This window comes from Bombina bombina, chromosome 1 (genome assembly GCF_027579735.1).
Source record: "Bombina bombina isolate aBomBom1 chromosome 1, aBomBom1.pri, whole genome shotgun sequence".
Lineage (NCBI taxonomy): Eukaryota > Metazoa > Chordata > Amphibia > Anura > Bombinatoridae > Bombina > Bombina bombina.
Window position 1 is genome coordinate 1,009,492,175 of NC_069499.1, and position 27,146 is coordinate 1,009,519,320.

Sequence of the window (27,146 nt, forward strand, 5' to 3'; positions counted from 1 at the left end):
CTCTGCGAGCTGTGACGCAGTATCAGACATGGCCCTAGCATTATCAGCGCACTCTGTTCTCACCCCAGAGTGATCACGCTTGCCTCTTAGTTCTGGTAATTTAGACAAAACTTCAGTCATAACAGTAGCCATATCTTGTAATGTTATCTGTAATGGCCGCCCAGATGTACTAGGCGCCAAAATATCACGCACCTCCCGGGCGGGAGATGCAGGTACTGCCGCGTGAGGCGAGTTAGTCGGCATAACTCTCCCCTCGCAGTTTGGTGAAATTTGTTCACATTGTACAGATTGACTTTTATTTAAAGTAGCATCAATACAGTTAGTACATAAATTTCTATTGGGCTCCACCTTGGCATTGGAACAAATGACACAGATATCTTCCTCTGAGTCAGACATGTTTAACACACTAGCAACAAAACTTACAACTTGGTTATAATCTTTTTTAGCAAAAAAACGCACTGTGCCTCAAAGAGGTACTAACGATTAAATGACAGTTGAAATAATGAACTGAAAAACTGTTATAGCATCAAACTTTAAAACAACACAATCTTTTAGCAAAGGTTTGTTCCCATTAGTAAAAACAACACTAATTAAATTTGTACATAAGAAAATAAAACAACGTTTTTATTCACAGTCACTATAAGGATTCTCACAGCTCTGCTGAGAGAATTTACCTCCCTTCAAAGAAGTTTGAAGACCCCTGAGATCTGTCAGAGATGAACCGGATCATGCAGGAAATATAAAAGTAACTGACTGGAATTTTTTTGATGCGTAGCAAAGAGCGCCAAAAACGGCCCCTCCCTCTCCCACACAGCAGTGAAGAGAAACGAAACTGTCACAATTAAAGCAAAAAAACTGCCAAGTGGAAAATAATGCCCAAATATTTATTCACACAGTACCTCAGCAAAGTTAAACGATTCTACATTCCAGCAAAAACGTTTAATATGAGAATAGTTATTAAAAGTATTAATGACCTTTAACAGAGTAGTTCCGGTGAAATACCATCCCCAGAATACTGAAGTGTATACATACATGTCATTTTAACGGTATGGCAGGCTTTTCTCATCAATTCCATTCAGAAAATAAAAACTGCCACATACCTCAATGCAGATTCATCTGCCCGCTGTCCCCTGATCTGAAGCCTTTACCTCCCTCAGATGGTCGAGAACAGCAATATGATCTTAACGACTCCGGTTAAAATCATAGTAAAAATCTCTGTCAGATTCTTCCTCAAACTCTGCCAGAGAAGTAATAACACGCTCCGGTGCTATTTTAAAATAACAAACTTTTGATTGAAGTCATAAAAACTAAGTATAATCACCATAGTCCTCTCACACATCCTATCTAGTCGTTGGGTGCAAGAGAATGACTGGGACTGACGTAGAGGGGAGGAGCTATATGCAGCTCTGCTGGGTGAATCCTCTTGCATTTCCTGTTGGGGAGGAGTTATATCCCAGAAGTAATGATGACCCGTGGACTGATCACACATAACAGAAGAAATACTAATTTGCCTAATAATTCTGCACTCCCTGTATACATACATACATATACATATATATATATATATATATATATATATATATAAACACAGAGAAAGCCCTGCACTCACTAGCAAGCTCTCAGCTAAGATTAAAAGCAAAAATGGAAAGGTTAGTTACTGCATCTGGCCAAATGCGACAAGCCCAGGTACCACGTCAAGGTCCTTTCCAAAAACCTGAGACCCTAAAACAGCCACACAATGCAAGCTCTCAATCCAAACAAACTGGGAACAACTGAAGGGTGCACAGGCTTACGTAATCACCCTAGTCATATACAAAACACGGAAGTGGACTGCACTCCTAGACCGGACCGGGTACACATCCCATGACCCTGCAACATGCTCAGCCCTGGGTGCTCACTGGCACTCACAAGAAGCTGTGCTGTCCCCAGAGTCACAGGCAGTTAAGCCTGTGCACCCTTCACTTGTTCACAGTTTGTTAGGATTGAAAACTTGCATTGTGTGGCTGTTTTAGGGTCCCAGGTTTTTGGAAAGGACCTTGACTTGGTACCTGGGCTTGTCCCATTTGGCCAGATGCGGTAACTAACCTTTCCATTTTTGCTTTTAATCTTAGCTCAGAGCTTGCTAGTGAGTGCAAGGCTTTTTCTGTTTGTTGTATTAATTTGTTTTGTAATTTCCCCTATGGTTCTTGCACCCAGACCTGTCTGGGGTTAACTGCCTGTGCCTCTGGGGACAGCACAGCTTCTTTTGCGTGCCAGTGAGCACCCAGGGCTGAGCATGTTGCAAGGTCATGGGATGTGTACCCGGTCTGGTCTAGGAGGGCAGTTCCAATCCACAGTGTTACCCTCCCAACGTCATCCGCCTGGGTGCATAAATGTAGGAAATAGTCCTCTTAACAAATGCACTCTCAGGTCTTTCTCTGTGAACAAAATCTGTTTTTTATTGGAACGTTTTCGGGGAGAAGTATGCTGATGAAGGGGAACTTCTTCCCGAAAACGTTCCAATAAAAAACAGATTTTGTTCACAGAGAAAGACCTGAGAGTGCATTTGTTAAGAGGACTATATATATATACATATATCACACGCACACATACACACAGTATGTATATATATATATATATATATATATATATATATATATATATATATATATATATATATATATATATATATAATGTTAAACACAACAGGAGAACTCATCCGGGAAAAGTAGCCAGGATGAAAAAAGACAGGGATTTTTATTACGTCACTTTAATATAAGTATGGATATTAGGTTTTTAGGTTTGACATTTTAGATCAACTTGCAATATTTTCACCCGTCAGTAGAGGCACTAACTACATTCTATATAAATATGGAGGTAATGACACCTTGGATATCACGCCCTGACGAAGCCCGTTAAGCATCTTGGACGTACGGGTGAAACGCGCGTCGGCATAGGTCCAGCCGACCGGATCACGTGATGTGCGTGTGTGAATCTTGGAGAAAGTAACTTTCAGCACGTCTTCACGGCCACCTTACAGGCATCCCGAAGCAAACTTCGGATCAGCATTTGGCAATACCTGCCATGGATTTACAGCTACTTGGCACGGCTTACATTGACTGAATCACTCAGGTCGTATGGTTCCACATTGTTATTATTTTTCTTGCCACTAACTGCACTAATCAGTTCTGAATACTGTGCACTAACTTTGCACCTTGGCAAACGCTGCTCTGTCGAGAGGGCGTCCGGCTTTCCTCAGGAACTTTCAAGGATCACAGCTTACCTAATAATGGATGGATTCATGCTTAGCACTAACATGTTTGTTTGCTTGCCTTAATTGCATGTGCTTACGTTATTGCTTTAAGGTTTCTGTTCTGAATTTAACCCTTGACCATCTATACCTTGATATCAAGTCTATATATGCCATTTCATATGCAGATCCAAATGTTATGTTTACAAACTTATGTACATATCCGGAGGGTGTGTCGCCATTGATCAATTAGATCCCATTTCTATTACCTGCCCGACAGCATATACCTCCAAGGTGAGGTGTCGGTCGCAGCAGGGTGTAGTCGATCTTTGATGTACACTTTCCCTCTGAATATACTTTCTATATTGTACATTATCTTAAGGTATGCCTGATACTTTTATACCGTCTATTTTAAGACTGTCACCACTTTCTTAGATCCCATTTGCCGTTTAACCTGCCCAGCTGGAACCTCTCTACAGGGGTGCTGTGTGCAGCAGGGTGTAGAAAGTTTGACTGGTCTTTCTATGGCCAATTCCGCATTTTTGCTGTATTTATGTTTCTGGGCAAATTGTACCGCACATCCCCTGACCGGTCAGGTTTAGTGTATTGGATTTGATATATCCAATATTTTTTGTAATATATTTTTGTTGCAAACTGACTTTGAATTCTCACATTGTAAATATTACCTTTCTTTGCATTGCGTGGGTAAGGGGAGGGCCCTATGTGCCATCTCCTTTGTAATTTATGTCAAATATTGTGCTAGTAAAAAATTGACTATTTTCAAAAGAGTGCTGTAATCCCCGTCTTTTTTCATCCTGGCTACTTTTCCCGGATGAGTTCTCCTGTTGTGTTTAACATTACATTTTTCTATAAGGGTCTGCACCACTATTATTTATAAGGAAAGGTAGAGCCGACTTTGGCAACCTTTCAAATACTAGCCTATAGCGAATTCTTCTCTCCTGTATCTATTTCTTGATTATATATATATATACATATATATATATATATATATACATATATATATATATATATACATATATATATACATATATATATACATATATATATATATATATATATATATACATATATATATATATATATACATATATATATATACATATATATATATATATATATATATATATATATATATATATATATATACATACATATATACACACACACACACACAAACATATACATCTTTAGATCACCTGAGATCTCATATCTTTGAGCTCTTAAAACGTTTTTGTGCAATATTGTTTTTAATTAGATTGTGTTATTATGAGTATAAGTGTACTTTGTAATGTATTTTTGATGTGTTTTGTAACAATTTTTTGTTTTGCCAAAGTCAACTAGAGCTCTGACGACGCGTTAATCCTTCTAAAGCAAATCTACGCTACTTCCATACTTTCAACTTGTAATACCAGCGCAATTTAACCTGCGCACAAACGATTGCAAAAACCCGATCTGGCCCTTTTTTATCTTCCTTTAAACTGCAAGTCTTTGTTAGTGGTTGATTCACGATAGCAGCATTATAAAAAGGAAATTTATTCTTACCTGATAAATTTGTTTCTTTTACGATACGATGAGTCCACGGATTTCATCCTTCCTTGTGGGATATTGCCTCCTGGTCAGCAGGAGGAGGCAAAGAGCACCACAGCAGAGCTGTATATATAGCTCCTCCCTTCCCTCCCACTCCAGTCATTCGACTGAAGTTAGGAAGAGAAAGTAAAAGCCAAGGTGCAGAGGTGACTGTAGTTTAATAAAATTAAAGACCTGTCCCATAAAAAACAGGGTGGGCCATGGACTCATCGTATCGTAAAAGAAACTAATTTATCAGGTAAGAATACATTTCCTTTTCTTTTACAAGATACGATGAGTCCAAGGATTTCATCCTTACTTGTGGGATACAATACCAAAGCTATAGTACACGGATGAAAAGGGAGGGACAAGACAGGGCACCTAAACGGAAGGCAGAACTGCTTGAAGAACTTTTCTCCCAAAAACAGCCTCAGATGAGGCAAAAGTATTGAATTTGTAAATTTGGAAAAAGTGTGAAGAGACGACCAAGTTGCAGCCTTGCAAATCTGTTCAACGGAAGCATCATTTTTGAATGCCCATGAGGAAGCCACAGCCCTAGTGGAATGAGCCGTAATTCGTTCAGGAGGCTGCTGTCCAGCAGTCTCATATGCAAAGCGGATGATACTCTTCAACCAAAAAGAAAGAGAGGAAGCAGTAGCTTTCTGACCCCTACGTTTCCCTGAAAAAAGTAGAACTTCAAGGCACTGACCACGTACAAATTATGTAACAGACAGGTTTGGTACGTAACACCACCTTATCGGAATGAAAAATAAGATAAGGAGAATCACAATGTAATGCCGAAAGCTCAGAAACTCTGCGAGCAGAAGAAATAGCAACCAAAAATAAAACTTTCCAAGATAATAACTTAATATCTATGGAATGCATAGGTTCAAACTGAACCCCTTGAAGATCATTAAGAACTAAATTCAAACTCCAAGGAGGAGCAATTGGTCTAAACACAGGCCTGATTCTAGTCAGAGCCTGACAAAAAGATTGAACATCTGGAACATCTGCCAGACGTTTGTGTAGCAAAATAGACAAAGCAGAAATCTGTCCCTTTAAGGAACTTGCTGACAACCCTTTCTCCAATCCTTCTTGGAGAAAAGACAAAATCCTGGGAATCCTAACCCTACTCCATGAGTAGCCCTTGGATTCGCACCAATAAAGATATTAAGCCATATCTTATGGTAAATCTTTCTAGTAATAGGCTTACGTGCCTGAATCAAGGTATCAATGACCGAATCAGAGAACCCTCGCTTAGATAAAATCAAGCGTTCAATCTCCAAGCAGTTAGCTGCAGAGAAACTAGATTCGGATGATGGAAGGGTCCCTGAATGAAAAGGTCTTTCCTCAATGGAAGCTTCCAGGGTGGCTGAGATGACATGTCCACCAGATCGGCATACCAAGTCCTGCGAAACCACGCAGGAGCAATGAGGATCACTGAAGCCCTCTCCTGTTTGACTCAAGCAATCACCCGGGGAAGGAGAGGAAATGGAGGGAACACATAAGCTAGGCTGAATGATCAAGGCACTTCCAAGGCATCTATCAGCTCGGGCTGGGGAACCCTGGACCTGGACCCGTATCTCTGAAGTTTGGCATTCTGACGAGACGCCATAAGATTCAACTCCGGCCTGCCTCATCTGAGAATCAGGTTGGCAAATACCTCTGGATGGAGTTCCCATTCCCCCGGATGAAAAGTCTGTCTGCTCAGAAAATCCGCTTCCCAGTTTTCCACACCTGGGATGTGGATTGCCGACAGATAACAAGAGTGAGCCTCCGTCCACTGAATGATCTTGGCTACTTCTGTCATCGCTAAGGAACTCCTTGTTCCTCCCTGATGATTGATGTAATCTACAGTCGTAATGTTGTCCGACTGGAATCTGATGAATTTGGCCGAAGTCAACTGAGGTCAAGTCTGAAGCGCTTTGAATATTGCTCTCAAATCTAAGATATTGATGGGAAGTAGAGACTCCGATCGATTCCATACACCCTGAGCCCTCAGGGAGTTCCAGACTGCTCCCCATCCTATCAGACTGGCGTCTGTTGTCACTATCACTCATGAGGGTCTGCGAAAGCATGTCCCCTGGGACAGATGATCCAGCGACAACCACCATAGAAGAGAGTCCCTTGTCTCCTGACCTAGATCTATTTGAGGAGACAAATTTGCATAATCTCCATTCCACTGTCTGCTCGTTCTCATCTCAGACCTCTGAAACTGCTCAAACGGAATGATGTCCATTGCCGCTACCATCAATCCAATTGCCTCCATGCACTGAGCCACTGACGGCCGAGGATTGGACTGAAGGGATCGGCATGTATTCGGAATCTTTAACTTTCTGACTTCCGTCAAAAAGATCTTCATGGAGAGAGAGTCTATTAGAGTTCCCAAGAAAGGAACCCTTGTCTATGGAACTAACAAACTCTTTTCTAGATTCACTTTCCACCCGTGAGTCCTTAGAAAGGACAGAACAATGTCGGTATGAGACTTTGTTAGCTGATAAGACGACACCTGGATCAGAATATCGTCCAGATAAGGCGCCACTGCAATGCCCCGCGGCCTGAGAACTGCCAGCAGAGACCCCAGAACCTTTGTGAAAATTCTGGGCTCCGTGGCCAGACCGAAAGTAAGAGCCACAAACTGATAATGTTTGTCCAGAAAGGCAAAATGGAGGAACTTGTGATGATCTTTGTGGATAGGAACATGTAGATATGCATCCTTTAGATCCACAGTAGTCATAAATTGACCCTCCTGGATCAATGGAAGAATGGTACAAATAGTTTCCATCTTGAAGGTTGGAACTCAGACACTTGTTTAGACTTTTGAGGTCTAGAATAGGTCGGAACGTTCCCTCTTTTTTGGGAACTACAAAGAGATTTGAATAAAATCCCTGTCCGTATCGGAACAGGACATATTACTCCCATGGAAGAGAGGTCTCCTACACAACGTAAGAACGCCTCTCTCTTTATCTGGTCTGCAGATAATCGAGAAAGAAGAAACCTTCCTCTGGGAAGAGAGTTTTTGAACTCCAACTGATATCCCTGAGACACAATTTCTAGTGTCCAGGGATCCTGAACATCTCTTATCCAGGCCTGGATGAAGAGAGAGAGTCTGTCCCCCACAAGATCCGGTCCCGGATCGGGGGCCGACCCTTCATGCTGACTTGGTAGCAGCAGCAGGCTTCTTGGATTGTTTACCCTTGTTCCAAGACTGGTTGGGTCTCCAAGTGGACTTGGTTTGTGAATAATTCCCTTCCTGTTTAGCGGAAGAGGCAAATCCCTTGAAATTTCGAAAGGAACGAAAATTACTCTGTCGCCCTCTCTGTTTAGACTTTTTATCCTGAGGGAGGAGATGACCCTTGCCTCCCGTTATGTCGGAAATTATTTCCTTCAAGTCAGGCCCGAACAGGGTCTTCCCTTGTAAGGAATAGCCAAAAGCTTAGACTTGGATGACACATCCGCAGACCAAGACTTCAGCCACAAAGCCCTGCGTGCTAAGATGGCAAAGCCCGAACTCTTAGCCGCAAATTTAGTAATCTGCAGGGAAGCATCCGTAATAAACAGGTTAGCTAATTTAAGAGCTTTAATCCTATCCTGTATCTCTTCCAAAAGGAGTCTCAGTCTTAAGAGACTCTTCCAGAGCATCAAACCAATAAGCGGCTGCACTGGTAACTAACAATGCAAGCCGCTGGTTGTAATAGAAATCCCTGGTGAACGTAAATCTTCTTAAGAAGACCCTCCGATTTCTTATCCATAGGGTCCTTGAAGGCACAACTATCCTCGATGGGAATAGCAGTCCTTTTGGCCAGGGTAGAAATAGCTCCCTCCACCTTAGGGACTGTCTGCCAAGAATCCATAATAGCGTCGGCTACAGGATACATCTTTTTAAATATGGGAGAGGGAGAGAAAGGAATACCAGGTCTCTCTCACTCTTTTGCAATAATTTCTGAAGTCCTCTTAGGAACTGGAAAGACATATGAGTAAAATGGGACTTCCAAGTATCCGTCCAATTAACTAAATTTTTCTGGAGGAACCACTATTGAGTCACAATCATCCAGCGTAACCAATACCTCCCTCAGCAATAAGCGGAGGTGTTCAAGCTTAAACCTGAAAGACACTTCAGAATCAGTTAGGGGCAAAGCATTTCCTGAATCAGAAAGCTCACCCTCCGAAAGGACTTCTGTACCTTCCAACTCAGAACCCTGGAAGGTACTTCCACAATCGCCATACTAGTATCAGAGGCTGCATTAACCACGTAATTGTCCCTTCTCGTACGCTTGCCGTGCGATATGGGAAGTGTAGATAACGCCTCAGAAAGAGTAGAGGACATCACTGCGGCTATGTCCTTTAATGTAAAAGAAGCAGAGACTGGCGAAATACAAGTTCCCACCTGAGCGGGCGTTAGGGACTGTGACGCTTGGGGAGAAAGTTGCGGCATACACTGCATCTGATTCGTAGACTCTTGAGAAGCATCTGCCTTAGACAAAGATGTATCAAGAAAAATATTGTCTCTATAGTGCAAAGCCCTCTCAATGCAGGAAGGGAAAAAAAGGAACAGGAGGTTCCACAGTGGCATTCAAACACATGGAACAGGCTGCAGTCTGAATTGCATCAGATTCCATGATAACAGAAAAAAACAAGTCAAAATTGGTCCTGTCACTTTAAGGTGTATATTTGAAATGTTTACCTTTACAAACTATGACAAAATATAAGCAATATTCGTAGAATATAAAAACCTACCAATTTATGTGTGTGTTACGATTTCAGTGAAAATTAGTTCCTAACAAGAATCAGCACCTCGCCTCAACAGCTCTGCTGAGGTGCCTACCTGCCCCTACGGTCTGCCGATCACTCTCAGGCACAATCCATACTGATCCCACAATGGCCAAGACCGCTTGCTTAGTGCACAACCATGCGGTCTTGGCGTTACCAGAACACAGCTTCTATCGATAATCCGATCGTCCCGGAAGAGAATGAGCACTGCGCTGCTAATTACTGAGCCCCAGCACGCCAAACGAAGCCCCGCCCTTCGTGGGTGTCTTCTAAAACATCCGAGAAGGAGCGCCGTATGCATAACAGGACGGAGCAAACCCCAAACTTGAAATGCCGTAACCTGTTGCGGCAGCCACATAAAATCTGGCAAGTTTACGTAATACCACCTTATCAACCAAAACAACACACATTGCTATAAACCGGAGTCTCCGGTAACACATCCCCAGAGTCAGTCCCTGGTACACATCGGTAGTGACCTGAAGGGAGCCCTTACAGAAACAGTTCATTTCCCCAAACATGTAAAAGAAAAACTATAGTGCCTGATGACATGATACATGACAACCCCACACTATGTAATATAGGAAAGCCCTTCTTAGAGAGCCTATGATTTCCAATAACAAAGTACAGCCAGTTCTGAGGTAGCATGGCCCAGAAAAATAAAGATTGCACTTACCTCTATGCTGAGCGACAGCATGACACGTCTCACAGGAACAAGAGGTCTTCTTCCCTCCAGCAATTCTCTGGACACAGAAAGGGCCTTAGTTACTATTTGCTAAGACCATCAAACCAGAAGGGCAGCACTAGCATGGGAGGCGCAGAGAGGGTAAAACTCCACCAGTTCCAATTGCTTTAAAGCCCCCTGTAGCTCTACTCTAGAGGCTGACAAGGACTACAGCTACACCCTATAGTAAAATAGCACACTTTGGTACCATTTTAAAAATAATAAACTCTTGATTGAAGAATCTAAACTAACACCTCACTTTACCTCTTCCTATCACTACACAGGCAAAGAGAATGACTGGGCTGGGAGGGAAGGGAGGAGCTATATATACAGCTCTGCTGTGGTGCTCTTTGCCTCCTCCTGCTGACCAAGAGGCGATATCCCACAAGGATGAAATCCGTGGACTCATTGTATCTTGTAAAATAAAAGTATGTAAATAAAAAAAAAGGTTAAGAAGAGATTATAACAGAGCAGGAAACATTTTAGATTCAAACAGAATTAGACCAGGGCATTTGTTTTATCATTGCATAAGTCAGCTTTTTAAGATCATTACCGGTGCCTGAGATGAGATGTCCCCACTTCCATTTCTCCAAAAGAAATCCAAGATCTGGCTGTTGAGGATGATCCCAGAGGGTGTAATTATGCCACTCCCGAAAGGACGGTTCAGAGAGCTGAAACGATAAACAAATGTGAGGACAGAAGAGGAGACAGGAGTAGAGAAAAGATAAGAAAAACCCATAGAGAAGGATAGAAAGTTGAAATAATCGAAACCATTTTAACCCCTTCCCGCCGTTAGGACGTTCCATGTCGTCCTAACTACACTGGGTTTTAGCGCCATTAGGACAGCAAGGAACGTCCTTGACTGTTTGGCTGTACTGAAGTCATAGGCGCTTCCTGAATGGGATCGCGGGCTGGAGGGGGTGCCTAGCATCATAGGCACTCTCCCCTGGCACGATCCCATAATTGAAACACGAAATTGCATGAACGATTGCGTGATTTAAATTTTTACTTATTTGTTTACATTGGAACTTTGTTCTGACGTAGACATATAAGTACCGTCAGGAAAGGGTTAAGGTGGAGATTTTTTTTTCTTATTATCATTTCTCAATCTCTCAGAGATATTAGTATTGTATTTCTGGGGAGAGGATTTGTGCATACATATGGGTTAAAAGTGATGTTAAAACAAAATCTCTGCTCTTTGTCATACTACCACAAAGGGCTTTAAAAAAAAAAAAAAAAAAAAGCTGCTGTATATATTACCGGCACAAAAGCGTTTAAATCACTGAACTTTTATTACTAGTAGTTAAAGGGACATTCCAGCCAAAATTTAAATCCACATGGATTCATTACACTTTTGAATAGAATATTTTTTGCAATATACATGTACTGTATTAGTAAAAATTATTCTAATAAAAGCTATAGCTGTTTCAAAAATGTATTTAAAGTGAAGGTCAATTTCAATGAATTAGTGCCCGGTTTTAAAAATCCTATTAAAAACAAGGGCACTTTAATTCATCAAAATTGACATTTCACTTGTTTTCTTCAAAAACGTACCTTTTAATCCTGACAGCCGCTGCAGCGCTTCCTCCGCCCGTCGCAAGCCCTCTTTGCGGGTCCAAAATGACAAATCCGGCTTCCCCCAATCACGGCGTTGCCTCAGGCCATAAATCCCCTGGGGGGGGGGGCGTGATTGGAGGAAGCCGGATTCTTAATTTCTGACGTATGAAGAGGCTTCCGACAGCCGGGGCTGGAGCTGCTGTCAGGATTAAAAGGTAAGTTTTTGAAGAAAACAAGTGAAATGTCAATTTTGATAAATTAAAGTGCCCTTGTTTTTAATAGGATTATAAAAACCGGGCACTTCGAATCGAATTGACCTTCACTTTAAGTCTGCACCATGCACCAGCATTTTAAACACAGCACTTGCCCATGGAGCCTAAGGTTCTTGTATCATCTGGTAATTGCTCAATTTGCTGAAGTGATACAAGCCCCACTGGCACTTTGAGCAGCTGCAGTATGTAAAATGCTGGTGCACTGAGAATATATAGCTATGCTTCACATGCACGTGCAGAGAAAAATGTTAACACTAAAACAGTGATAACTTTTATAGAAGCATTTTTGCCAATACATGTATATTACAAATATGTTTCTATTCAAAGATGAAATTAATCTATGTGCAAGGAGAGTTGACAAATCACTAAATTGCATGTTATTGGTAGCAAAATGTGTACATTTGCTGCCCTGTGTATATAACTGGCAGCCAAAGGGGGATTAAAGGGACATGAAACCCCCAAAAATTATTTCATTATTCAGATAGGGAATACAATTTTAAACAGCTTTCTAATTTACTTCTATTATCTAATCTGTTTTATTCTCTTGGTATCATTTGTTGAAGGAGCAGCCGTGCACTACTAGTTTCTAACTGAACACATGGGTGAGCCAATGACAATCAGTTTATATATGCAGCCACCAATCAACAGCTAGACCCTAGGTTCTCTGCTGCACATGAACTTTCCTAGATAAACATTTCAGCAAAGGATAACAAGAGAAAGAAGCAAATTAAATAATAGAAGTAAACTGGAAAGTTGTTTGAAATTGTATTCTCTATCTGAATCATGAAAGAAAATATTTGGGTTTCATGTCCCTTTAAAACCACTGCTTTGTGTGTTAATGGCAATAAAAGTGACTAAACGGGACTAACAGGTCTGGATTTCTAAGCTGCTGCTTAGGGAAACGTCATCTTAGTATTAGAGGAGATTCTTCCTAGTTGATTAGCTAATAAAACTTTACAAACCACTGCACTAATTTTACATTTTGTGTTATTTATATTTACCGGTCAAGTAGATCTTAAAACTGCACTGGCTTATGTATAAGTTCATCTGAAGCAGATGCATGTTTTTGGCCTTGCAATAATGAGTAGATTTTAATGGAGAAAACACTAGGCAGGTTTAACATGCCCCCAAATGCAAATGATCTGTAAATCTAGCCCTAAGTACCAAGGGGGCAACACACTGCTTTGTGTTTATTTATAGTTACTAGCAGACAAGTGATCATTGTTTTGTGTCTAACTGGCAGCCGAGGATAAAATAACTGCTTTGTGTGCAACTCTCAGTGGGTGTAGGATTTTGACAAAACCACTCTACTGTCACCTCTTGGTAATTCACTATTTTTGATGAGGACAGCTGAAAACCATACGGGTAAAGGATTACAGTGGGGTCAGGTATGGATAACTTCGACTTGGTGGAGAAAGGGGTCACTTGCACTGGGGGAGTCTAGATTTTAAAATGTTAGGATCAGGTAGGGCTCATTTAGGGGTTAGGGTAAGGGATTAATTGTGGTCAGGAGCACAGTGGTTATCTATGCTAGGGGGTAAAGGAGGACAATTTTGTATGCACTAGGGGGTGGTTTAGGTAGAGGTTATTTGCACTGAGGACAGTCTGATGGGTAAACAGTAATTGCGCTGGCATGTAAGCTGTTTATGCAGGTTGCCATTTGCTATATTTGTAAGTTTCAGTGATAGCCACATGTTCCTAATGGTGTTATTGGCCTCAGTTACCTGCAGATGTGCTATCAGATACCAAAGTAGATCAATTACTTTCCCAATTATAAACAGATCAGTGGGGAGGATAGCAAAGGCAGAGTCTTTAGATCAATTGAAGTGGGGCACTTAATGTTCTTCCTGCCAGCAGGACAAGTGTTCTTATAGTGGAGTTAAATCTTTAACATAATAGATCATAGTAATTATCAAATGTCGCATACTTTATGATTAAAAATGGGGCGGTGAAACTTTGTTCACTATTGTTCTTAGAATTATCTGAGCTTCTAAACAGTGAACTAGATGATGGCAAGAAGCACAGAATTAAGAAGCTATTTGAATGATTACATCTGGGCTATGGTGCTGTGGAGCTTCTAATCTTCAATTGAAAAAACTGAAGTTAAGTATTAAGTATTATATAACTTAAAGCTTGTTTTGCTATTTCAGTATAACTAGAGAAAACTTTTGGTTGTGACTAATTGGTTGTGACTAATAACTTGCTGGTTGCAAAATAAATATAATTTGTAAATAGTTGACTGAAATAATTTGCTTGCTGTTTTATTGTAATTGCATATATGTTTTACCTTTTTATTATAGTAAATAAACTTTCTAATTGTTTAATCACGTTGGCCTCAAATTATTTGTTACAACTACAGAACACAATGTAGGACCTTTTTCCTTGCTTTTTCTGATTCTTATTTATATTTCAAATTTAAAAAGTAAACTACTAAATATGTATTCTCTTATTAACTATTCCTGCAAATATAAAGTAGTTGAGTGCACTGTGGATGTAAGACATTCTTTATTTTGACTATATAGTTTTAATAATCGCAGAATGGTAACAAACTTTTATATGCTCAAAGTAAAGAATATAAATATTAACTGTAGTATTAAGGTTTTGTGCGGCTCTAGTCACATGGAAAACTGTTGCCCCATGCATCCTTCCCATTTATAACTCCTCATATTTATACAGTGCACAGTTCAATGTTTTTTATTCCCCTTTTCTGAAAGGAACCCTCATATTAAACCCTCTTCTTAGTAACATTTACAGAGCATGCTTTTAACCCTTTCCTTTCTAGTAACACACGGTGCAAGGATGTAACACTTTTCCTGTCAGTAATATATACAGTACATGGAATAAATTTAGTTTAAAACGATGACACATCCTCTGTGCTCCCTCGTGTCTAGGGAGTGAGTGCACAATTTATTTTTGAACCTTCAATAAAATGTTGCAAACTCAGGTGGAGGAAAGCATGCAGTTATCAGTTAGTACAAGCAAGTTTATTCACATATAACCCGTGGTGATGAGGGACCCGATGCTAGAAATCTGCTGCCCTTGGTATTGGGCATGTATAGTTTACTTTTTGGATCTGACTATAATGGACTGCATTTGGGCTACAGTGGCAAAAGATTGTTAGTGTCACTTACCTAACAACAGCCACAATAAAGTCATCCGGGCCGATAACCAAGGCCTGACTGGCAGCAGTTCCAGCATCCAGAGGGTAAAAGGACATGTAGTGTTCAGTCGGTGCAGCATGAGTCTCATTTATCAACTGTCGGAGGAAACTAGTCTCTGACTTACTACGGGAGAAGAATATATGTCAGATTTATATTGCTCCAGTAACTAATACATATATAAATTGAAAAGGCTGTTCTAGTACTGATACAATATAGAGACTGATACAGACATTGAACTGTTGTCCGTTTATTGCGTTATAACAAAACACGATGATTCAAAGAACTCTGCTAATCAACTTGATGGTAGCGCTGCTACACGTGTTAGTACATTATACTTCCCATAGGCGACAAGTTAAAAGAATGTTTTTACATGCAACAGATAAATTGATGGCCATGAATTGATGTCTCAGACACACAAATACGTACAACTACACACCCACACTGATACAGATGCACACCGATACCAACGGGAGATTCTGAAACAAAATGCAACATTTAGTATTCATTCAAGGGATGTCACAGACCTTGCTTCCCCTCTATAAGTTATTATGAGTCTTCATTTCCTATTTATTAGGAATGTGTTTAACATGAACACTCTAGTGAGATATCGCATTACATTTTCTAAACTAGACACACACTGCAAGATTGCCGTTTTCTGTAAATGCAACTTTCTATATTCCAAAAAGTGAGATCAATATAGGCAAGTGAAAGACAAGCAATATTTATCTTAACATAGCTTTGAAGGATGTTCATGTAAAATAGAGAAAGTGCTAGCTATAAGAAAAGTACCTGTTTAAGCAAACATGAATAGTGACAAAGTAAACATCAATAGCAATACTTACTATGGGTGGTCTGGTAGCTTACAAACAGAAAATTGACCAGCCCATGCTATGGACAACTGTGGATTGGCATTTGCAAGCCCACATGTGCAGCCCAAGATGATGCTGGACAGAACACTTGCAAAAGGAAAAACTACTAAAAAGAGACCATAATAATGTCCAAAAAAGGTTCTATTGAGTATATAAGTATTTAAATACCTTAGCATTAGCTAGATTGTTAAAAACAAAACGTGAAAGCATGCTGAGTAATGGGAAGGGCATAGCCTCAGGCTAAGAGTTGCTCTCCCTCTTTTCCAGAGTATACAATTCTATCAAGTCTTCTTAAAAGGACATTAAAGTAATTGTATATATGCATCATAAATTAATCGCTACAAAGCAAAAGATCTGCATACAAAAACAAAATTGAGTCCACAAATCATCAATTGTGGGAATTCCCCTCCTGACCACTAGGAGGAGGCAAAAGAAGTGCAAAAGAAGTACTGCTGCCACCTGAACAAAAAGAAATGGTGGGGCTCAAGGATTCTCACCATCATGAATGCCAAAAGCAGCATCAGAAGAAGCATATACATGAAAGAGATAAAACTTAAAAAATGTGCAAAGACCAAGTCACTGTCAGGGTGCCAGGAATCAGACAGACGAGAAGTGCAAAAATAATCACACCTTTATTAATAGCAAAAAATAATAAAAAGTCCACAAGTCAAATAACAAGCCAGGAGTCAAAACTAGAACTGGTAGTCAGACAAGCAGAGTCAGGAGCCAAAGCAAGTAGTCAGACGAGCCGGAATCAGGAACAAGGAGAACAGCAGAGTCAGGAACAAGCCAGGGATCAGGAACCAGGAGGGACGTCAGACAGCCAGGTAATACACAGGAGCTCTCACAAACAGGTTTGAGACAACGCAAGGGCAAAGCATACTGAACAAAGGCCCTTTAAATAATAAGTGATGACATCACAATTCTGAGACTGCATCCTGTCTCACATGGATGATGTAAACCAGTCTGGCCATAAAAGGAAGTACAGGAAGTGAGCAGCATCTCCCAGAATGCACCAAAGTCAGCAAGAGAGGTGAGTAAAATGGCTGCCAGCAGCACATGGCAAACAAGTCAGGAAAAAACCCTGACAGTACCCTCCCATCGACGACCCCTCCCCCGCGGGAGGACAAAAGGCTTATTGGGGAAACTGGCATGGAAGGCACGGAGGAGGGCGGGAGCATGAACATCAGAGGAGGGAACCCATAAACGCTCCTCTGGACCGTAGCCCTTCCAATGAACCAAATACTGTACGCGGCCCCTGGACATACGAGAGTCAATAATGCTGCTGACCTCATACTCCTCATGGTTGTCAACAAAGATAGGACGGGGACGAGGCAACACAGTAGTAAACCGATTACAAACCAATGGTTTCAAGAGGGAGACATGAAAAACATTGGAGATGCGCATTGCAGGAGGAAGGTCAAGAGCATAGGCCACAGGATTGACCCGTCAAAGTATTCGAAAAGGACCAACATAACGGGGAGCCAGTTTATTGGAAGGCACACGAAGGTTCAAGTTGCGGGAGGACAGCCAAACTCTCTCACCAACCTGGTAGGAAGGTGCAGGCGGATGCCTACGATCAGCCTGGAACGATGAAGGCAATCCTGAATCTGCACCCACGTGGAACGGAGTTGCCGGAGATGCTCCTCCAAAGCCGGAATACCCTGAGACATGAATGAATCGGGCAACAAGGATGGTTGAAACCCATAATTCGCCATGAACGGGGATAACTTGGAGGAAGCATTAATAGCACTATTACGAGAAAACTCTGCCCAAGGTAACAGTTCAGACAAATTATTGTGGTGATCTGAGACATAGCAACGGAGGAACTGTTCCAGAGCTTGATTAGACAGTTCCGCAGCCCCATTGGATTGAAGGTGATATGCCAAGCAGAAGGAGAGCTGGATCCCCATTTGAGCACAAAAGGAACGCCAAAATGTGGAGACAAACTGGCTACCCCGGTCCGACACTGTCTCCTTGGGTAACCCATGTAAACGGAAGACCTCACGGGCAAAAATTGAAACAAGCTCCTGAGCGGTAGGCAACTTCTTCAAGGCAATGCGACATTTTAGAAAAACGGTCAACCACCATAAGGATAACAGTATTGCCATTGGAAACAGGGAGCTCGACAATGAAGTCCATGGAAAGATGTGTCCAAGGACGCTCACCATTAGCAATAGGTTGAAGAAGACCCACAGGAAGACGTCGAGGAGTCTTATTCTGTACGCAGCAACATCAGAACGAAAACCTGGCCACCAGAATTGTCGAGTTACAGACCAAATCATTTGGTTCTTGCCTGGGTGATCTGCGGCTTTAGGATGTGGTAAGTGTGCAAAAGTTTAGTTCGAAGATTCTCAGGAACAAAACACTAACCACTAGGTTCCTCAGGAGGTGCATTGGTTTGTGCAGCCAGGATCTCCTCCCCCAAGGGAGAAGTCAAATTAGTATGTATGGTAGCCAAAATATGGTCAGGAGGTATAACTGGAGTAGGTACAGACTCCTCCTTGGACAGAGGTGAAAATTGTTGAGAGGGGGCATCAGCCCTAACATTCTTACTACCAGGCAGGTAGGAGACCACATAATTAAACCGAGACAAAAATAGCACCCATCTGGCCTGTTGGGGCGACAAACGTTTTGCTTCAGATAGATAAGTTAAATTCTTGTGGTCAGTAAGAATGAGCACTGGCACGCTAGTACCTTCAAGAAGATGCCTCCATTCCTTGAGTGCCAAAATTATGGCCAGTAATTCCCTGTCGCCAATTTCATAATTGCACTCCGCTGGAGACAATTTCTTAGAGAAGAAACCACACGGATGCAAGGAACCATCAGGTGTAGGACGTTGAGACAAGAGAGCACCTACTCCAGTCTCAGACGCATCGACCTCAAGAACGAAAGGCAGGACAGGGTTAGGATGAGCCAGAACTGGAGCAGCAGCAAAGGCAGTCTTTAAGACTATCAAAGGCCTTAATGGCAGTAGGTGACCAATGGAGTGGATCATTCTCTTTACGTGTCATGTCTAATAGGTTTGACCAAGGAAGAAAAGTTTTTAATAAACTTTCTATAGTAATTGGCGAACCCCAAAAAACGTTGAATAGACCGAAGACCAACTGGGCGAGGCCACTGCAGAACTGCAGATAACTTGTCAGGATCCATGGAGAACCCTGCAACGGAGATAACATAACGTAGGAAGGTTACTTAAGTCTGATGGAACTCACATTTCTCAAGTTTACAAAACAGGCCGTTCTCACGTAGTCTCTGAAGAACCCGTGTAACATTAGAACGATGAGCCTCAAGTGTGGGTGAGTGTATGAGGATGTCGTCTAAGTACACCACAACACACTGTTGCAACATATCTCGTAGGACATCATTAATAAATTCCTGGAAACCAGCAGGAGCATTACATAGGCCAAAGGGCATTACAAGATACTCATAATGCCCGCTCCTGGTGTTAAATGCTGTTTTCCATTCGTGGCCCTCCTTGATCCTAACGAGATTGTACGCTCCTCTCAAATCAAGCTTAGTAAAGACCGTAGCTCCCTTGAGGCGGTCAAAGAGTTCCGGAATGAGCGGAATAGGGTAAGCATTCTTAATGGTAAGACGATTAAGACCCCTATAATCGATGCATGGTCTTAACTTGACACCCTTTTTCTTCACAAAGAAGAAGCCAGCCCCTGCAGGAGAGCAGGATTTGCGGATGATCCCCCGCGTCAGAGCATCGGAAACATACTTCTCCATAGCACAATTCTCTGTGACAGAGGGTAAACCCGGCCCCGAGGAGGAATGGCTCCGGGTTGCAGGTCTATGGCACAATCGTAAGACCGGTGAGGAGGCAACGTACCGGCACGCACCTTGTCAAAAACGTCTAGGAACTCTTGGTACTCCTCTGGCAATTGAGATACTGAAGAAGTGCACAAGACTTTAACTGGTTTCTGAAGACAAGTAGAAATACATTGCGGAGACCACGACAAAATTTCGGACCTGCGCCAGTCGAGACTGGGATTGTGTTTTTGGAGCCAGGGATAACCCAGAACAACCGGAAAAAGGTTTATCACCTGGAACTGGAGGGTTTCAAAATGGAGAGCCCCAACAGCCATGGACAACGGAGCGGTTTCGTCAGTAACGAGTGCGCGCTGAAGGGGCCTGCCAGCCTCAATAGCAAGCGGAACGGACCGAGGCAAAACAGGAATGGAGTGCTTCAATACAAAAGCACTGTCAGTGAAATAGCCCGCAGCACCGGAGTCAACAAGAGCCTGGGTGACTATGGAGGAGTCCACCCAGGAAAGGACAACCGTGACCAAAGGTTTCTCCTTTAGCGGTTCCGGGGACAAGGATAAACCACCTAAGGTCTGCCCTCGACAGGACCTTAGGTGTGAGCGCTTCCCGGCCGTGTAGGACAAGACTTCAAAAGGTGGCCCTGTAACCCACAATAGAGGCAGAGCCCCTCCCTCCTCCTAAAGGCCCTCTCCGCCGCGGAGAGATGTGTGAATCCCAACTGCATCGGCTCAGCAGTACCTGGTGACTCGGGACCAGGAGGCATGGGAGGAGAGGGAGGCATGGGTGGGAACGAACATGTAGGAGACAACGGTACAGGAGGCTTCCGCAAGCGCTCCTTGAAAGAAGGCCTCTCACTTAGTCTGATGTCAATTAGGATCAAAAAAGACACCAATGCCTCGAGATCTTCTGGTAAATCTCTGGCAGCAACTTCGTCTTTAATCACATCAGAGTCCATGAAAGAAGGCGGCAACAAGGGCTTCATTGTTCCAGCCTACCTCTGCTGCAAGCGTACGGAACTTAATGACATACTGAGCAACAGCTCTTGTACTTTGCTGAATGGACATGAGTCGTTTAGCAGCAGAGGAGAAGCGAGCTGGAACATCAAAAACCCTTAGAAAGGAGGCCACAAATTCAGGGTAATTTGAAATCACAGGTTTATTAGTCTCCCACAAGGGATTAGCCCAGGCAAGAGCTGTGTCAGAGAGTAAAGAGATGAGAAATCCCACCTTAGCTCTGTCAGAGAGAAACGCCTGAGGTAACATCTCAAAGTAAATGCCCACCTGGTTCAAAAACCCTCTGCACTGATTAGGATCGCCTCCATATCGCTGAGGTAGAGGTGCAGAACCAGACAAGCTCCTGGTAGGACTAGGTGCATCAGTGGAATTCAGGAGCAGCCATAACTTGCGGGACACTTTGGTCCAAATGTGCAGTGCGAGTCAGCAGGGTTTGCAGGGCTAGTGCAAATTGATCCAAGTGGTGATCCTGTTCATCCATCCTGGAAATTATGGCAGGTAAAGGTGGATTATTAGCACCATCAGGATTCATGGCCCATGCGTAATGTCAGGGTGCCAGGAATAAGACTGAGACAAGAAGTGCAAAAATAATCACACCTTTATTAATAGCAAAAAATAATAAAAAGTCCACAAGTCAAATAACAAGCCAGGAGTCAACACTAGAACTGGTAGTCAGACAAGCCGAGTCAGGAGCCAAAGCGAGTAGTCAGACAAGCCGGAATCAGGAACAAGGAGAACAGCAGAGTCAGGAACAAGCCAGGGATCAGGAACCAGGAGGGACGTCAGACAGCCAGGTAATACACAGGAGCTCTCACAAACAGGTTTGAGACAACGCAAGGGCAAAGCATACTGAACAAAGGCCCTTTAAATAATAAGTGATGACATCACAATTCTGAGACTGCATCCTGTCTCACATGGATGATGTAAACCAGTCTGGCCATAAAAGGAAGTACAGGAAGTGAGCAGCATCTCCCAGAATGCACCAAGAGTCAGCAAGAGAGGTGAGTAAAATGGCTGCCAGCAGCACATGGCAAACAAGTCAGGAAAAAACCCTGACAGTCACATAATCGATTATGAACCACAGAAAAGACACACAGGTTTGAAGAGTTAGAACTTTTTAGAAGATTTACTTTCCATCTATGATTTTGAAGCAACTAAAGTATCATCTGAGTATGAGACACAGCCAGATGAAAAGAGGGAGCCTAAACCAGAAGCTCGTCCAAGTAAGGAACTACAGAGATTCCTTGAGGTTAACTACACCCTTCACTTCACTCATCAAGGAGGCACAATAAAATAACTGAGGGTCATGGGAAGTGGGACGAATTTAAAGTTCTGGTGTTTTGGGGTGTCTTTTTCCTCCTAGTGGTCAGGAGAGAAATTCCAAATCTAAATTAGCAATTGTGCGAATGGATTAAAACCTACATATATGTACACGCTCACTTCACTTCACACTATTTCACTGCAACAAAAAAACTAAATTGTTGCATCCACTTTATAATTATACTGCAACTAGATAATCTTATTGTTGCCACCAGGAGAACAAACCACTATAATATATATTTTTCCTTACCAGTTTATTTTTACACACTTATAACACGAGGAAAGCATTGTGTAAAAGCATTTAACGCATTAAGTATTTTTACAGTATTTTTTACAGCAATTTTTACGTATTCACAATTTATATAACAATATGCATATGCATATCATCCATTGAAAAGAATTTTATGGGAACACTTTGAATCATTTATGAAATAGATTTAATATATAAATATTCACAGTCACAGTCCAACTCACAGCTCCTTAGAGCGCTCCCCACCCCCACCTAGATCAGGAGAGAAATTCCCACATGTGATGACTCATGGACTCTCACCATCTAATGAAAAAAAATAAAAAGTTTTAAAAAGCTTGTGACAGAAATTGCAGATTTTTGCTGCAACAACCATTTCTCTATGAGTTCTACCCATGCAAAGGATTGTCATATTTATTGCCATGGTAACAAATTGTAGGTCATCAGGTCATAATAAAGGAACTATCCAGTAATCTAAACAGTATTTCTTAGGAAGCCATGATACTGGGCAAGAAAAATTAGACTTACCACCAAGGTCCACCACAAATAAGTTGCACTTAGAAATAGACAAATTTAGTGACCCTAGATTCAGAGAATTTAAGATTGCAAATAAATCAACATATGTATTTCATATCTTTATATGTAATCACCTGAGCATCTCTTCAACAAAGCTGTGCATGGTGGGTTCGTGGGAAGGATCTCCAAGTTTGCTAGCAGTGGCAAGGGCTATTTTTAGGGTCTGTAGGAAGAACAAGGTAGTTAGTATTATGAAATAGTAGTCGAAAACAGTAGATTATATATCATTTAATATCAAAGCATTCTCTGCTAAATGATTATTTGCAAAATTATTATAATTGAATGGCTCAACAAGTTTGGCAGAGTTCAAGTTTTTATATTTTTACATTAATCAAAAACCTAAACTAATTGACATTTTTTATTAGATAACTTGTGCTTTTTTCATTTTATTTATTATATGCTTGAGTGCATTACTATTAACCCTTTGAGTGCTAATGACGGCTCTGAGCCGTCACAGAGTTTCCCACTCTGGTGCTAATGACGGCTCAGAGCCGTCACTAGCACTCTCCCACCTTGAGGGAGATCTGGGGACTCCCATCCGCTCCTACCCCGGCGATCATGCCTGTAGAGTGACAGGCATCGCCGGGGCTTCCCGTTTTGCGTGGTGACATCACGCGCAATAAAGTGATGACGTCACCGCGCAACTTTATTTATACTTAACAATGCAGGGGGCATGCTGCTTAGAAGCCTGTATCTCAGGCATCTAAGCAGCTACAGAGACCCACCATTGGAAAGGTAATCGCCTAACCTTTCCAACAGTGTAAGTCGTGGGGGTCTGAACATTTTTTTTAAAAAAGTTATAAAAACAATTGTTCAAAAAAATAAAAAAAACATTAAAAAATCTTAGCAGCCAGGTGGGAAAGTGCTTAGCACTCAAAGGGTTAAAGAAAAACAAATAGGTGTTTTTTTCTTGATTCACACAGTTAAAAATGAAATTATAATTTAGTACCTATGTACCCACTGGATATCCTGCTTCTTGATAATTTCTGTTGCATTCTTCCATTTAATGACTTCACATAAAAAAATGTCATCAGGTGCATTCTACACAAGTAAAAATGGGTTTGTGAAAAATATCACCTTGCAGATTGTCGCTAGAGATTAATTTATGTTTTTTCCTTAACCAGTCATGTAAGCTTAAATGTTCAACCTGTATAAGATCAGTTAAAGGGACAGTGTACTGTTAAATTGTTTTCCCTTAATGCCTTTCCAATTACTTGTTATTGCAGCTGAAAACTATAAAATGTATGAGTAATTGCTCCTTTAGGTTTATTCTTTTATATGAAATAGCTGGGGGTTTAATATCAACCCATTAAAATGTGTTGAGCTTCTAGAGAAATCAGATCTCCTTATTTTATAACTGTCTGTACAAGGAGAAAATTGTATTGCTTATCTCTCCTACCTCCCACTGTGAGTGCAATTTATTTTGCTAGCTATGTTTACACAGCTTTTCTAAAGCCAATACATAAAGGGACAGTCAACGGTCTACTCTGCAGACAAACTCAATTTTTTATGAAAATTATCTCCAGGTAATCTTCATTCATCATACTGCACTTACAAGCCAATATAGGATTAAAGACACTTTTTTTTTTTCTGAGGTGTGATTCTACTTCAAATGGCTGCCAAACTCTTCCTCCACCATCTAGTTTTTTTTTTGTTTTTTACATTTCGTAGATTTGTGCTTGTTATAGTGGATGTCGTAATCATGCATGTGCAGTATGTGCTTCTTAGAAGTGGAAGAGCATGGGAATTTTAATATAAACAGAATGATGTGTGCTCTGCATTCTGTGTAGACACTGTGTGCTCAACACTCTGTTTTCCGGCAGTACAAATGATTTGCCACAGAGGTTCCAGATTTCAAAGGGAAGTGATAGTCAACTGTACACATTGCGCAAGACAAGAGTTAGACTCCGCCCAAGAAAGTATCCGAGATACTTCTTTCATTGCTAAAGAGCTGCGAGTCCCCCCCTGATGATTGAAATATGCCTATGTTGTGATATTGTCTGTCTGAAAAAAGAATGAAAAGTTCTCTCTTTAATGAGGCCAAGCCTGAAGAGCTCTGAAAATAGCACAGAGTTCTAAAATATTGATTGGTAACCTCGCATTTTGAGATTTCCAAACCCTTTGTGCTGTCAGAGACCCTCAGACAGCTCCCCAACCTGTAAGACTTGCATCCGTTGAGATAACAGCCCAGGAAGAGGTCCCTCGAACAATACGGTGATGGTGAAACCACCAAGACAGAGAGAGTTGAATGTTAGGATTTAAGTATATCAATTGTGATATCCGAGTATAATCCCTGCACCATTGATTCAGCATGCAAAGCTGCAGAGGTCTCATATGAAAATGAACAAAGGGGATCGTGTCCGATGATGCAGTCATAAGACCTAAAACTTCCATGCACATAGCCACTGAGGGGAATGATTGAGACTGAAGGTTTAGACAAGCTAAAACCAATATCATTCGCCTCTTGTCTGTTAACGACAGAGTCATGAACACTGAATCTATCTGGAAACCTAAACAGGTGACCCTTGTTTGAGGTTCGAACAAGGCCATCCCCTTGTAAGTGAGAAGCAAAAGTTTAGACTTGGAAGAAAACAGCCGCAGACCAAGATCTCAACCCAAAGGTTCTGCGTGCCAAGATGAAGAACCCCGACTCTTAGCTGCCAAATTGGTAATCAGCACAGAAGCATCAGAAATAAATGAATTAGCTGACTTAAAAGCTTTATGAATCTCTTCCAAAGAAGACTCAAACTGAAAAGACTCTTACAGATCAGCAAACCAAAAAGCAGCTGCACTTGGAACCGTAACAATGCCATCTGCAGGGCGCAATAGCAACCCCTGAGAAATATAGAATCTCATAAGGTCCTCTATTCTTGAGTGCGTTTGTTGCATCTTTCAGATACATAAGAAAAACTAACAAACAAAAAGCTGAAAGTCACATATTACAATGTACACAGAACTAAACGTTACTGTCTCTTTAAATCTCAAAGTAACTTATTTCTTCTGTGTTTTTGCACCATCCTATGACAAAGGATGACCACAATTCTTAAAAAGGTTGACCCAGTAAAAACGCTACTGTCACTTCCCATTAGCATGCAAACCTAGCTGGAAATAGACGTTGCTATGAACATTAAAGCAACCATGTCCTGTGCCCACAATTCCATATGAAAAAATGCAAGGAACCGCAGAGCACCGCATGTGGGCCAGAAAAAAGATTTTTTATTTTATATTATGTGTGCACTTGTTGTGAAATACAAAGCTGAATTTCAAAGAACAATAACCCCACCAAAAAAAACAGTACTGACTCTTAAAATCTGTTTTAGTGTGTCACTGTCTCCTTAAAAATTAAACTGAGAATGTTTATTTTCTTGCTAAAAGGGGAATATATCCACACACAAGAGTCAGAGCAACTACGGACATCTCCGATAAGCTTGCTGGGTTGATGCATCACAAGATAAACAATCTATACTGAAAACGTCATGCTTGTGGCAACATGACCTAAATGCACAATAAAACAGAAGTGTTTGTACAAAGAGTCATAGAACGAAATGACACACGTTACACCACTCTTCCAGTTGTAAAGAGAAATAGCACCTAATTGTATACAAAGTGCTAAAAAACAGCAATATTATGTGCGTTCTACTCTTTCATTTTAACACACGCATCAATTGCACAACTCCCCGGGAAGGGGAAGAAAAAGGGTGCGCTTGAACAGCGCCATCTTAAGGACCGCCCATCGTGGGCGTTTACAATGTATAGCAAAACACTACGAACATTCTCCATAGTTGTAAGTCAAATACCGAGTGCCTAATTACGCTCGAAGAGAGCGATGTGAGCACAGGGAATGTCGGCAGATAGGAAACTCCTGGTCGGTGCGTATTGAAATATAACCGCCGGGAGAACATGCCCCATATGTGTGAATACAATGAAACAGTACAAACAGTTGTCGTAAATAAAATAAACTCCCGGTCGGCTTGAATTGTAGATAACCGCCGGGAGAACATGCCCCATATGATTCAATAAAGTAAGCCCATCAAACAAACATTATGTGCA

The 27,146-nt window shown here is 41.5% G+C and overlaps 1 protein-coding gene across 1 annotated transcript in view; it reads right to left on the bottom strand.

Annotated features, from left to right (window-relative positions):
• Positions 1-27,146, bottom strand: part of GGT7 (gamma-glutamyltransferase 7) — a 203,036-nt gene that overhangs the window by 37,804 nt on the left and 138,086 nt on the right. The window contains exons 10-12 of the mRNA XM_053714073.1: positions 23,171-23,259; positions 15,268-15,420; positions 10,861-10,978 (exon numbers count right to left, since the gene is read on the bottom strand). Of these exons, the coding sequence (XP_053570048.1) occupies positions 10,861-10,978; positions 15,268-15,420; positions 23,171-23,259 (360 nt within the window). The remainder of the gene's footprint in view (positions 1-10,860; positions 10,979-15,267; positions 15,421-23,170; positions 23,260-27,146) is intronic.